At 44.2% G+C, this 14,174-nt stretch overlaps 1 protein-coding gene across 2 annotated transcripts in view; it reads left to right on the top strand.

The window, feature by feature from the left end:
- The window catches only part of Lrrc28 (leucine rich repeat containing 28), a 130,979-nt gene that overhangs the window by 99,858 nt on the left and 16,947 nt on the right, over positions 1 to 14,174 (top strand). For both annotated transcript variants that reach the window (XM_021168029.2, XM_021168028.2), the window contains 2 exons: positions 241 to 343; positions 12,853 to 13,028. In XM_021168029.2, the coding sequence (XP_021023688.1) occupies positions 241 to 343; positions 12,853 to 13,028 (279 nt within the window). The remainder of the gene's footprint in view (positions 1 to 240; positions 344 to 12,852; positions 13,029 to 14,174) is intronic.

Genomic DNA, 14,174 nt, shown 5'->3' with positions numbered 1-14,174 from the left:
TTATATATATTGGATATTAGTCCCTTATCTGATTTAGGATGGGTTAACTTTTCTACACCTTGTTTCCCGACACAAAGTCAGTATTACAACTGCCGTAAGTCTACACTCAGAATCATGCATTCATATTTTTTTTTCCAAAATAGAGCATTGGGGTTATTTATGATGTTATGCGTTACATTGTCCTTCGTATTATAATGGTTAATTCCTATAGTGGTTAACAGCACCACTCTCTGTGATCAGATTTAGGTCGCTCCCGAGAACTGCAGTACGTGTATGTGGATAACAACATCCAGCTGAAGGGCCTGCCCTCGTACCTCTACAACAAAGTCATCGGCTGCAACGGGTAAGGCTGCCTCCAGTGCGTGCTTACAGATAGATGCACGGGGTTTGGAAGTTCTACTAGGTTTGCCTTTGGCCCAATACCTTTATGAACTAAGAATACGAGGCAAACAATTCAGAAGCTTGTATGTTGGTGTCAGCTAGTAAGCCATGGGCAGTCCATGAGTTATTACTTTGCAGTCTAAAGAGTACATGCATTTTTTTTCTTCTTTTGCTATAGAGATAGCTCTACTTTTGTCTTTATTGACCAATTGTGTGTATTTAAGTCTAGAGCGTGAGGATTTCATGCCACATGTCTTAGTCATCATGACCAAGAAGCAAGTTGGGGAGGAAAGGGTCTATTTAGCTTACACTTCCATACTGCTGTTCAACACCAAGGAAGTCAGGACAGGAACTCACACAGGCCAGGAACTTGGAGGCAGGAGCTGATGGAGAGGCCATGGAATGCTGCTTGCTGGCTTGCTTCCCCTGGCTTGCTCAGCTTGCTTTCTTATAGAACCCAAGACTACCAGCCCAGGCATGACACCACCCACAATGGGCCCTCCTCCCATGATCACTAATTGAGAAAATGCCTAACAGCTGGATCTCATGGAGACATTTCCTCAAGGGAGGCTCCTCTTTCTATGATAACTCCAGCTTGTGTCAAGTTGACACACAAAACCAGCCAGTACACCATACATACCACTATAAACTCTAGAAAGTAGAGGAATTGGCATTAAGTTAAAAGATTTTCTTCTTTGGAACATTATTGCAAGGACACTTTGCTGCAGTAACTGGCTCTTAGCTAAGACTTTACTGATTTTAAGTATTTAGAATTCTGCAGCAGGGGCCTGGAGAGATGGCTCAGCAGTTAAGAGCACTGACTGCTTTTCCAGAGGTCCTGAATTCAATTTCTACCAACCACATGGTTGCTCATAACCATCTGTAATGGGATCTAATGCTCTCTTCTGGTGTGTCTGAAGATAGTTACAATGTACTCACATACATAAAATAAATAAATCTTAAAAGAAAAAGAATAGAATTCCACAGCAGACACAGACCCTTCAGTTGGAGCAACAAGAATCCCCTTCACATGGGCTTTCAGGACTGTGACCTCTACCAGGAAGGGCACAGCACCTGAGAGGAAGGGTCCTGGTGGTGTGAGATGGAAGGGCTGACACACTTCCAGCTTACTTTCCCCACTTGAGCAGCCGAAGGAACACCTTTGAGATGAGGGAGCCAACACATCTGACTCCTCTTCTCACTCCCAGCAGGCTGTGCAGGCTGACTCACACCCCATGCAGCTCAGCAAGAAGACAGGCAGCAGAACTGAACACAGACGATGTTGTTTCTGGGGAGGAGCTGTGCCTTTCCTTAGGAAGAGGGCTCACTCGTTAGCTCAGGAAGCCTAGGTGAGCTCAGCCCATACAGGCAGATGAAATGCAGAACCTTCTTGAAGCAGGAACAATAGATGGTGTTACAGGTTTTAGCTGAGTGGCTTTTCTAAAGCTGACTGTGTCACAGATGTGACACGGCATAGTCATACCCCAGTGAATTCTTAAAGGGTTTTACTATAGCCTGATTCTTCCACATGGTGAACAGGATGACCTCAGTCAGTCGTCATACAGAAAATGTAAGCCAGCTCCGACACTGACCCTCAGAGGCTGCCCTGCAAGGTCAGTTCAGCCTCTGCCACAGTTAGGAAGGAGTTACTGTGTAGACATGGGTGTTGCTGACTGCCCGAGTGTTCGGTTTGCTCTGAGTAGAGAAAGAGTTTTTGTCTTTGAGTTTATACCCGCAGCAGTGTTAGTAGGTTTTAGGAAATGAAGTGTTAGTTAATGATCTGGCTTCTTCATATTGTTATAAGCTTACCTCATTGATAGTAATAGGACATGGACACCCAGTTTTATAATATTAGTATTGGGGTGTGTGCGGCCTAGCTTACAGATAGACTGTCCTGCATTTCAGTCTGCTGGTTTAACCCAGAACTTTGAATGTTCTCATCATTAGATTCCTAAGCCATTCATCCTTAGGTCAGTTAGCCTAATTTATGCCTCAAAATAATACTTGTCTGTATAGTATATAAATGGCAAAACATTCTCAAAACTCTAGGACATGCTGAAGATGGGGGGGGGGATTTTTTCCATCTTTCTTCTACCTATACAGGAAATCACAAGCCCCAATTCCAAGTCAGGGTTTAGGCAACTCCTGTTTTTCTGTGGGAGAGGAGAGGAAAGACACAGAGACAGAAAGACAAGGTCGTGACAGAAAGAAAATGTAAAAATGTGATCTCTAGTACATGTATATATGTATTTATATAAAACATCACCTGATTTATATAAAGCCTGAGAGATTTTGTTGGTAATATTTTGCTTATGCTGCACCAACACATACATACACACACATGTATGTCATGACTCTGGGGGAGATTAGAGAATGGAATAGAAAATATACAAAGAGCATAAAATATACACAAAGTTATTCACAAATGTCTCAGAAGTCTCATGAACCTAACTTGATTTATAGAAATGTGAACTAAGTTAGCCCCTCCTCATTGAGTTTATTCCTTGTCCAAATACTGAACACTAAGAAGCATGTCAGGATTGTGTTAGAAGTTGCTAGAAAGCCAAGGGATGTAAGTGCTTGTTGTGGCATAGCTAACAGCACAGAGGGGAACTGCCCTGAGAGGGGTGTGTGAACTTACAGCATGCCCGACTCCTGTGTCCCACTCGGAGGCACACATTAAATCCTGTTGACCACACGGGTCAGCCATCTTCACACGGCTAGGAGGGGAGGGCCCTGGAGAGCCAAGTAGAGGCTGGCTGGCTACCACAGTGCCCTGACACTCTCGCTCTGTGCCAGCCTCATGAGTGCTGGCTTCTCCGGGATTGTCAGTCTCTTACTACATCCTTAGTGGTAAAAGTGGTCCTGCATGGGGGATATCTCCAGAAACCTGTTTGTGTGAGAAGAAGGAAACGAACGTTTGTACATGGACATGTCCAGCTTTATCCGGGAGCAGTTTCTTTAGGCAATCTATTGGTTTGTTATGCAGGCACTTAAGGTCATAGTTCAACTGAGTTGAACCAGTGGAATAAAAATTTTTTAGGTAACAGGGTTTTTTTTTTCCCCAGTCAGGAGAAGCTGTTTATTAATATATTGTGAATAGACTTAGTAAGCTATAGTATTTTGGGAGATTATTTATTTTAAATCAGCATACAAGGAATTATGTTTCAAGCATAGTTTATTTTTGTTTCTCCTCTTCCTTCTCCTCCAATTCGCTTTTCCACTCTGATGCTATGTATGCTCCTCGCCACCTCTTCCCTCTCTAGGAGTCTGTACATTTACAGTCTGCACCCCGTGTGTCCATGCACTCGAACAGTAAAGCTAGGACCCACTGTGTGGGTGCATGTGCGTGTGTGTGTGTGTATGTGTGTGTGTGTGAGAGAGAGAGAGACAGAGACAGAGACAGAGACAGAGACAGAGAGAGAATATGAGAATTTGTCTTTCTGAGTCTGGAGTTCTTAGGTTAATGCAACCTTCCGATCCTCCTTATGAAGGTTTTATAGTTTTCATTGTTCATTTATCCATTGATAGAATCTAGGCTGGTTCCATGTCCTAACTGTTGGGACTAGAACAGCAGTCAGCATGGATATGCAAGGGTCTATACCCAGGAGTGTTATGGCTGAGGCATGTGGCAGTTATGGTTTTACGTTATTGAGAAACCTTCATACTTACTTGTATGGTGGCTGTACTGGTCACCCTCACACTCGCAGTGAGTAGAGAGTCCTCTTGCTCACACCCTCATTAATATTTGCTGTCATTGGTTTTCTTGATGATAGCCATTCTGATTGGGATGAAATAGAATCACAAAGCAGTTTAAATTTGCATTTCCCTAATAGCAAGGAATGTTAGATGCTTTTAAAAATACTTATTGACTACTTATTTATTTCTTGACTATATATATATTTCTTCTTCTTTTCTTTGAGAATTATCTGTTCAGGCATTATTTTTGAGACATGATCTTACTCCTTATATAGCCCTGGCTGAGCTGGAATTTATTATGTAGACCAGGCTGTCCTTGAGCTCATGGAGATCAGCCTGATTCTGCCTTGTAAGAATAAAAGCCATGGACCACCACATCCAGCTAACCCATTTATTGATTGGCAGTATCACGTGGGTGGGTGGGGGTGTTTACTTTTTGCAGTTCCTTATATATTCTGGATATTAACTCCCTGTACCACTAGCTGTACTCTCTTATTCTGTAGGCTGTGTGTCCTGCTGGTAGTTTCCTTTGTTCATAGACCATTTTTATATAAGGGCTCTTTACACTCAAAACAATATTGAGTATTCAAATGGCACCTCCTTGAGGCAGGCCCAGAGCAGCCCAGCTGCATCTAACAAAAGTGTTACAAGGTTTGCATTTTGAGGCCAACAAAGTAAATTACTTGGTGAGACAAAAATGCTAGTGTTTCCCTGATCATTGGAGGAATGTAATAGAACCTAGAATCTCTTCAGTCTAGATGTTAAAGTCTACGCCGCAGTTCAGAGTTCTGCAGCGTGTAAAGAACTGGAGGAATGTGGCCCATTCCCAAGAATAAAGATGCTTAGAGACCAACCTGAAGTGATCTGAAATGTCGGGATGCAAAAATAAAGATAATGAAATAATCTTGTAACTCTCATCAGTAAGCAAAGAATAGCTTTATCATGAATGAAAAGACAAGCAAAACAGAACAAACACCCAAAAAAGAAATATAACAAGATTTTAGAATAAAATCCTATGGCAGAATAGGCACAGCAACAGAAATTCTGGTGGGAAGCTGGAGCAGATAGAGAGGAGGACAGAGGGCCCGAGCCCCTGTGAATGTCCATGCCCTGTCCCAGGAGAGTCAGGAGGGAATGAGGCGGCAGCAGGGTTCAAGAGGTCATGCCTCTGCTGCCTAGGCTTCGCATCCTCAGCTCAGGACCTCTAAGGCAGTGTGAGCACCGCTCTGTGCCTGGCAGTGTAGCCCAGGCAGCTGGGAAGGGAACTTAGACAGCAACTAAAGATAAACAAGGAGACCTTTTTTGGTTTGTTTGTTTTTCGAGACAGGGTTTCTCTGTGTAGCCCTGGCTGTCCTGAAACTCACTTTGTAGACCAGGCTGGCCTTGAACTCAGAAATCCCCCTGCCTCTGCCTCCCAAGTGCTGGGATTAAAGGTGTGCACCACCATGTCCAGCTAAGGAGACCTTTCTAAGGTACTAATATAAAACCCAGAGTGTAATGTCTGCACGGAGGAGGGCAAGTCAGGGGCATTCTCTGAGTCCACCTTGGGCTTCCTAACGAATGAGAAAACAGAGCGAAAGCAAAGGAGCACTTCAGGGCTGCTTAGTAACTACCCAGTGAGCAAAGGCTTCGCCAGGACAACGGTGTTCTTTCTAGGTAGCACTTTCTTTTCTTCTCTAAAATGAAAAGATGGTTTTGCTACAAGGGAGGATATGTCTGTAGCATCCCAGTGACGGCAGATGGGCGCCGTGTGGATACTTTCTGTAGGATAAAAAATCTGAATGCCTTGGCAAGACAATTTAAATCTTCACTTAAAGAAATCTCTCAATACCAACCTCCCTCCCACTCCTCCCTCCATCCCTCTCTCTCCATCTAGTCCCCTCTCAGTGTCTGTCTGTTTCTGGGGGTGAGGGGGTTGGAGGTGGTTACACAGGCGCCATGGTATGTTGTTGTCGACAACAACTCTGCTGTCAGTCCTTGCCTCCTGCCATATTTGAAACAAGTTGTCTTTACCACTGTGAATGCTAGGCTGGCTGGCCCACAGCTCCTGAGTAGCCTTATGTCTCTACCTCCCATCTTGCTGTAGAAATACTGAGATCACAGACGTGTGCTGCTACTGCACCCAGCCCTTCTACATTAGATCTGAGGATTTGAAAACAGGTTCCCATGGTTGCAAAGCAAGCATTTCACCCACTGAGCCATCTTTCCAGCCCTAACTTTGACATGCTATTAGATGGAATGGTTGAAAGCAAAAATGAAGATGAACTAATTTACTATATCATATATTTTGGGGCAAATATGTAGAAAAATCTCAGTGGCAAGGTGACATTGCTATTCAGGTAACCTGTTTTAAGCTAAATGATGAGTGACAGCTATGACAATATTGAATTAAATGGAGATGTCCAATGATTACTATAATTATCTAAACCTGAGGTACTAGCATTCACAATTTAATAAGTGACTTAAGGATTCAGTGTGTGAATATTTGTGTAACCTCCTAGGCAGTTAGTGTAAAATGTTTTAAACTGCATGAATTCTAAATCAAGATTACCAATGTTTAATAAGTGCTGGATAATACTTGGATTTATTGTAAACTGAAGCATTTTGTATCTTCCATTCCTTCCTCTTGAGAGTTTGCTTCATTGTTACTTCTTTTTTTGTCCTTGTTTTTGTTTTGTTTTGTTTTGGTTTGGTTTGGTTTGGTTTGGTTTGGTTTGGTTTTTGAGACAGGGTTTCTCTCTGTGTGAGTGTAGCCCTGGCTGCCTAGAAACTCACTCTGAAGACCAGGCTGGCCTTAAACTAAGATATCCGCCTGCCTCAGCCTCTTCAGTGCTGGGACTAAGGTGTGGGACACCAATACCCAGCCTCACTTCTATTTGGAGATCTCTGATGCTCACATCTTTAGGCAGTGCTTTCCAGCCTCTTCCATGTACCAGACTCTGGCCATGTGCCCTGTGCCCTGTGCCCTGTGCCCTGTGCCCTGTGAACTAAATGGCTAAGTCCCAGTTCATGTTTTTGTCTTCTGTTGACTGACACAACTCTAATATTACTATGAAGCAGCAATAATAACAGTTAATAATAAAAAGAAAGCTTAACTGTACGTGTGGATTAGAATTGTTGGGTACCAGACAGTGTGCTCTTGGTTCATTTGTGTCATTGCACAAAATCTTCCCAACAAACCTTGTAAGTTATCCTTGTTTTATAAATGAAGGAAGTTGTCTAAGAATCTTGGTAGCAGTCACGTCATCACCTACTCTTAGCTTGTGCAGTGGCCATTCTGCCGCCACCGCTTTGTCTTTCCCCTTTGCCTGGGCTCACAGCTATGTGAGCTGGGACTCTTCTGCTGACTCCTTCAGAGTCAAATCCTTTGGAAGCAGCTCAGAGAAGGTAGGCAATAGAATGGCTGACTCAGTCCCTCCGTCCTGGCAGCACTTGGCTGCAGCTGGCTATTGAGGGTGAATCATAGAAGCCATGAATAGATTAAATTTAATTAGCTTCTTAATATCTAGTGGCGAAGAACAGGGGTTTCTGCTGAAAGAATTATCAAAGAAAAACTAAACTTTCTATAAAATTAGGGTACACTTGTTTAGTGTGAGCCTCTTCAATGTAATCTGTGATTGTAATTACAAGGGACAATAAAAGCCTTAAAGCCTGGCTTTCAGTGTCCTACCCTTTGTTGTTAATGGGTTTGGGCTTAATCCGTGCAGAAACACTCAGGATGGGCTGGGAAGCAGCAGCTGTCACAGTAGCAGTGATATGAGGTATATTCATGAATGATGTACTATATAATCCTAGCATTCAGGGGCCAACAGGAGGAGGGGGGGGCATGAGCTGGAAGCTAACTTTTTAATGTGCTTTCTACTCCATATTTTTATTTTATACTTTTGCTCAGGATTCTCATTCTTCAGTGTGGGTGTAAAGTTTGGAAACACACCCTTCAAGCTACAACTCAGATCAGTCTTCAGGTTGGGGCTATTTTATGCTGTATTAAAAAAAAAAATGGCCCTATGGTGGCCATTCATGATATTGAATCTCTGAGATGATCCACAAGACCACAAAGAATGCTTTCTGAGAAATTCACAAATTCCTGTCATACTAAAATATAAAACAAAATAAAGCTTAGAAGTGGGAATATTATCTTACGTCATACATGTATTTGTCAGAGTTCAGTCCCACAGACATGGAGGGATCTGTAGGGAAGAGCAGAAGTCAGGAGTGGTCTGAGGGCAGAGTTCCCCTGTCTGGTGATGCTTGGTCTTTTGTTCTTTTGACCCTGAGCACGCGAGTCTCTGACATTCCAGAGGGCGGTGAGCTTTGAGCTTTACTATTATAAATGTGGTATATGTTACTCCTATCGAAAATACCTTCATAGGGGCACCTAGTCTGGTGTTTGACTCAGTACCTGGGCACTATGCCCTTGCTGGGTTGCCACAAAAAAAAATAAGACATTTGCCAAAATTCCACTTGACAGATGGCTGTTATTTTCCTAAGTCTGTTTCCTTCCATGTGGCATCCTCTTCCTGTTGGGTCACCACACACAAAACATTGCAGTACTCAGTCCTCTTAACTCCTCATCCCAAGAACTGTGGGCCCCAGGGTGCCCCAACAGTTGCAGGTTTTTCTGTCAGTTCCATTTTCCCCCCTCAGTCAGTATCAACCACCACCGCTCCTTTTTATAGTTAGTAGCCTTTTTACTGGTTGTTATCTTTAAGAGTTTCCCCTGTTTGGTTGGTTTTTATTTTTTATTTTCCCGACTTCTTATTTGACCCTTACAGATAAGTGATCGTCTGGCAGGGTGTGGTCACTAACAGCTGTCTCAGTGTGCATCTTGGGATGAGTTGTGGGGTTTCAGTTTCTAGGATGGCCACTACCTTGTATCCCTACTTCCTGTGAAGGAAAAGGAAAACAACAGATATTCTAATTCAAAAGACAAACTGGAAATCCTGTCAGCAAATTGGGTGGCAGCAGGGGAGGGGGTATCTTTACCTGATAAAATAGATCTTTGAAAACCAAGAATCAATACTATACTTCATGTTCAAAGAACCGAATCCCAGGAACGTTTGGGTTGATGTCCAGCTAAAGCTAGTGTAAAGTTCAAGGTAAAAAGTAAACAACTTAGAGTTGCAAGAAAAGGCTTTAAGAAGGATCTGCAGGCAGACATATCAGCTGACTGTCTTCTGTAAGGCAGAGTCATCAGAGCCCCGTAGGGCTGACAGATGTCGCACTAACACGGAAAAGCCCTCAATTAATTCAAAAGTGTTTGCTTGGGAAGTTAGCATGGTGAAGATGGCACTCCAGTTCAGAGGTGAACAGGTATTGTATTTGATAACACTATAGGTTGTTCTATTTATAACATGGGCAAAAGAGAAAAAGAAAGAAAGAACATCTGCATGTAAAATAATAGAGTATGTAACTAGAAGAAACTTTAGGACAACCCTCCTAATAATCGGAAGAGTCAGATGTTGGGAATGGAAGGATGGGTGCTTGTAACAGCGGGGCAGACAGCTGAGTGGGGAGAGGGACCATCTCTAAAAGGAGGAGATGCCCACCTCAGGTGTGAGAAGGATTTGCCAATATGAAAGGGTCTAAGAATCGACTTTTGATTCAGTTGAACAGTAAGCAAAAGTGTGAATGGTTAGGTCACAGAAGAGGAATGTGAATGACCAGTAAGCATCCCCAGAGGTTATAAACTAGAACGCGTGCTGTGGGTAGCCATCCGCCAGACCTGTCAGACTGCTACAAGCAGCCGCTGCCCTGCCATCTCGGACAGTACAGTCCACAGCCTCTCTGTAGTTACAACTGTTTCTATGGCTAGCAGTTTTCTTTTGGGGAATAGTATCTTCAGTCATGAAAATTTCTGTACATAAGGATATGTTGCTTTCATTGTAACGCCGTGTGCTAGGAGGGAAAACTGAAAAGGCTGAGATGAACAGAGTAAGTTCCAGTCACACTGTTTAAAAGACTTCTCTAGCTGTGTCTTGATGGCCCACATGATTGATTATGTGAGCAGAACATTGTAGTGCTTTGTGCTCTTGTTTGATTAAGGGAGCAGACTAAAAGAAAGGGGCTATCTCTGCTTTTTTCTCTCCTTCCTTCCTTCCTTCCTTCCTTCCTTCCTTCCTTCCTTCCTTCCCTTCCTTCCTTCCTTCCTTCCCTTCCCTTCCCTTCTGCCTCCCTTCCTATCTCTCTCTCTCTCTCTCTCTCTCTCTCTCTCTCTCTCTCTCTCTCTCCCTCCCTCCCCCTCTCTCTTTTTTTCTTTTCTCATGAGTATAGAGAATAAACTTTAAAAAGCACCAAAATAGCATTGGGACTGAGACAGGAGGTAGGGTTTGAAGGTGGAAAGCCTAGAATAAAAAAATCATTCACTTCTTTTTCCATTTTTATACTGTTTAGCTCATGGAAATAAGCTATTGTTATTTCTGCCATTTAAATTTACATTGTTTTGAAATAACACTTGAAAAAAGACTTCTGGCTAAAATACCAAAGTTCATATGATCAGATGAACTAAAGTAGCTCTTCTGAAAAGGAAATCACTAAGTGAAGGTAGTTTCCCTGCCTCTGGAGAGTAATGCCGCTCTCTTAGAACAGGTCAGACACCCCCCCCCCCCCCCACCCCCCACCCCCCGCCAAGTTATCGGCAGTTCTGAAGTGTGACTTGTTTGCTTTTACACCTTGCAGAGAAGGAAGGCCCCTGGCTTCTACTGAACTCTGTGGTCTGCACCTCCCCTCCCCTACCTTGTCTGGACCCTCCTGACTCGCTCAGTCCTGCGCCCCCCCCCCCCATGTGTCTGCAGTTTTCTTCCCTTCTTTATAATGAAGTCTCTTCGCTGTCCATATCTCCACACAGTTTGGAAACAGACATCTAGTAGTCTTCTCCATGAATTAAAACTCCCTGACTTGAGCCAACATTCCTGGCCCACGCTCCCACAACCTAAGTCCTTTTTCCAGCGCCTGGAATTCATGCACAGCCTTTGTCTTCAGGCTCTGACCACTGCTCGTGGCACCTGCCTTTTATTCTGTGTGGCATTTTAGTCTAAACTGCCGAGCTCTTGAGTCAAAGTGCGCCCCTCGGCAACATTCCCCTCAAAGTCCTCTGGAAAGACTCATTCGGCCCCGAGGATTGCAGTGGCACTGTTCCAGACTTGTTTCCCAGTGAGGTGAAGGAAGGGGCGCAGGAATAAACTCGGAATGAGCAAAGGAGCCTCGGGCTCCTGCCTTCCAGTCCCCGTACCCTGTGTCCTTGTCTTTTCTGGTCAAAGTCAAAAGATATTATCCTAGTCATAGTTCTGGTTTGTTTTTCTGTTGCTGTGCTAAAACACTGACCAAAAGCAACCTGGGGTGGGGGAGGCTTTATTTGTCCTCCCTCCCCCCATCACATTCCATCATAAAGGGAAGTCAGAGCAGAAATGGTGGAGGAACACTGGTTTGCTAGCTGTCTCCTGCTCAGTTAGTCTTCCTACACAGCCCAGGACCACCTGCCTAGGAAGTGAGCCGCCTACAGTGGGCTAGTCCCACCCGCAAGAGTCATCAATTAAGACAGTCTCTTGCAGGGGTTAACTGATCGCAGGCTATTCTGCTCTGGACTGTTCTTTGGTTCTTCCCTCAGATGACTCTAGGCTGTGTCAGGTTGACAGCCAGAACTCACTAGGCAGTGCTCATAGAACTGCCTTTGTTAAAGCCTTTAGTCATTGCAGAAGAAAGGGAAGTAGGCTTTTAGGTACCTAATGACCCCAGTTGGAGGTATGGTTAGAGCCACAGAACAAGCAGGAACTAGATAGAGCATTGCTTGGCCTATTCAGGGGCTAGAAGAAGGGACCCAGGCTGTGGGAAAGTGAGCCATGAGTTAAAACCAAACTCAAGCTAACATTCCTGGCTTATATATCTGCCCACATGTAAATGAAAAGAACCACTAAAGTTAATATCTGGCACTTTAAATGTATGCCCATGGGCTTAGATTTTTCTACACACACACAAAATGTTAAAAATGTTAGAGTAGAGTATCTCAACCGAGTACCCAACTCTCCCCCAGCACCCATCCCTGCTGTGGGGGATGCTGGTACATACCATGGCATATGAGGTCTGAGGACAACTTCAAATGTCACCTTCCACCTTGTTTGAGATAAGTCAGTGCTGTTTACTGATTCATAGCCATGCTAACTGGCCCTCAATCTTCTGGCAGCTCTCCTGTCCCGTCTCCCATCTTCTGAGAGGGCACACTTGGATTGCAGGTGTTTGTGTTTCTGTGCAATCTGGGGACTCAAACTCAGGTGGTGAGGCTTGCTTATTATACAGCACGTGCTTTCCCTACTTAGCCATCTCACCAGCTTTCTTTACTTCTAAAAGGTAAGCCCAGCATGGTATTGTACCCTGTCACCCCAGCACTTAAGAGGCAGAATCAGGAGGATCCCTGCAAGTTCAAAGCCAGCCTCATCTATGTAGTAAATTCTTTGTACAGTGAAACTCTTAAGAAGAGAAAATTAATTTGGAAGCTTTCAGCAACATAAACTTGATACTAAAAGGGGGGAAGGTGGAGCTTGCAGCAGGCTTTACAGATCTTCTGAAGGAAGCCTACTATAGAGGAATGCGTGATGCTGTAAGTGACACTGTAACCTGTACTCCAGCTGCTTCTGGTCTCTGGCCAGGATTGAGTAAAGAGCCTGGGTCAGCATCAACTCAGCCACCATGGATTGTTATATATGCCTGTGAATGCCTTGTGACCTGGCCTGAAGCCTTACCTCATGACTGATGCCCCTGTGCTGTGTCTTTATGCAGCTGTGGCATCCCCATCCAATTGTCAGAGGTGAGGCTGCTGACATTTTCATCTGGGCAGCTGACTGTCTTCCTCCCAGCAGAGGTGAAGACAATAGGCACAGAGAGTGATCATGTCCTGCCTCTGCAAGAACTGACCATGCGGAGTCTCTACCGCACCTACCACGGGCTTTGGAAAGGTAAGCACGTGGGTCTTCCCTGCTGTCTCAGTCAGGAAACAAAGACTTGTCTTTTATCCTGTCTGTTTTGCTTTTCATCTTTTTTTTCCTTTTATCACGGCAGCATACAAATTTCACACTAACTTTACCATCTTAACCAAGTGTAAAGTTTCTGGGCATTGAGTATGTCAGTGGTCTTCCTGTCTCAGCCCCCCGAAGCTTGCTAAGCTTTAATAGTTTCAACACTGGCTCCTTTGGCACCCCATGCAGACCCACAGAAGCATTTATTAAAATGTGGTTTTCATTGTAGAGGGCAGCAGTTCCCAGAGAAACTATAAGTTAGAAAACCTGGTGTGGACATGTGTGTGCTTGAAGTGAAAGGCAAACAGTGGGGACAGAGTCACATGTCTCCTCCAGAAAGGCTGGGCTTGACCTCTGTCTCCCGGGATCCAGCAACTGTAAGGAGAAGAAATCCCAAAAGCCTTTGTCAGTACTAGCAAGCAGGCTGATGCCTGTTTGGAGAGTATCTAGATTGTAAAGGCATTGCTCGGCTCAGATTAGAAGGAAGCACATCAAGAAAGTACGGGCCGGGGCGGGGCTGGGGCTGGGGCGGGGCTGGGGCGGGGCTGGGGCTGGGGCTGGGGCAGGAGAAAAGCAAGCAAGAATGAATAAGCAACCGACTAACCCGAACTGTGTTACTAAAATATCTCATATTGCAAAAAAAGTTGTACTTATGTGTTTGTGTGTATGTACATGTTTTGGGGGTGGGGTACCCACAGAGGCCATTTTGTGGGTACTCACAATCCCCAAACACTTGACATGTGTGTTGGATCTCAAATTCATCAAGTGCTCTTAACTGCTGAACCATATTTATGTTTTTAAAGCTGCTAAATGCTTTGTCTTTGCATTTGGAGAGGGACCGTGGAGTTCAACTAAAACAAAACCAGCTTAGCTTTCCAGGAATATCTAGTTAGTCCAAAATTAAGCTGTTTTTAAAAATGCCCTCCTTTAATTTTCTTTTAAAAATAGAGGGGGAGTTGGTTCTCCCACCATGTGTGTTCCAGAGATCGAACTCAGATCTCCAGGTTTGATGGCAATCGCCTTTACCTACTAAGCCATATTGCTGACCTGTAGGCTGGTTTTGTTTATCCTTTTTGTTTATACAGA

Source organism: Mus caroli, chromosome 7 (assembly GCF_900094665.2).
Source record: "Mus caroli chromosome 7, CAROLI_EIJ_v1.1, whole genome shotgun sequence".
NCBI lineage: Eukaryota > Metazoa > Chordata > Mammalia > Rodentia > Muridae > Mus > Mus caroli.
Note: the sequence above shows the minus strand (reverse complement) of the source record. Positions and strands in the feature narration are given on the sequence as shown.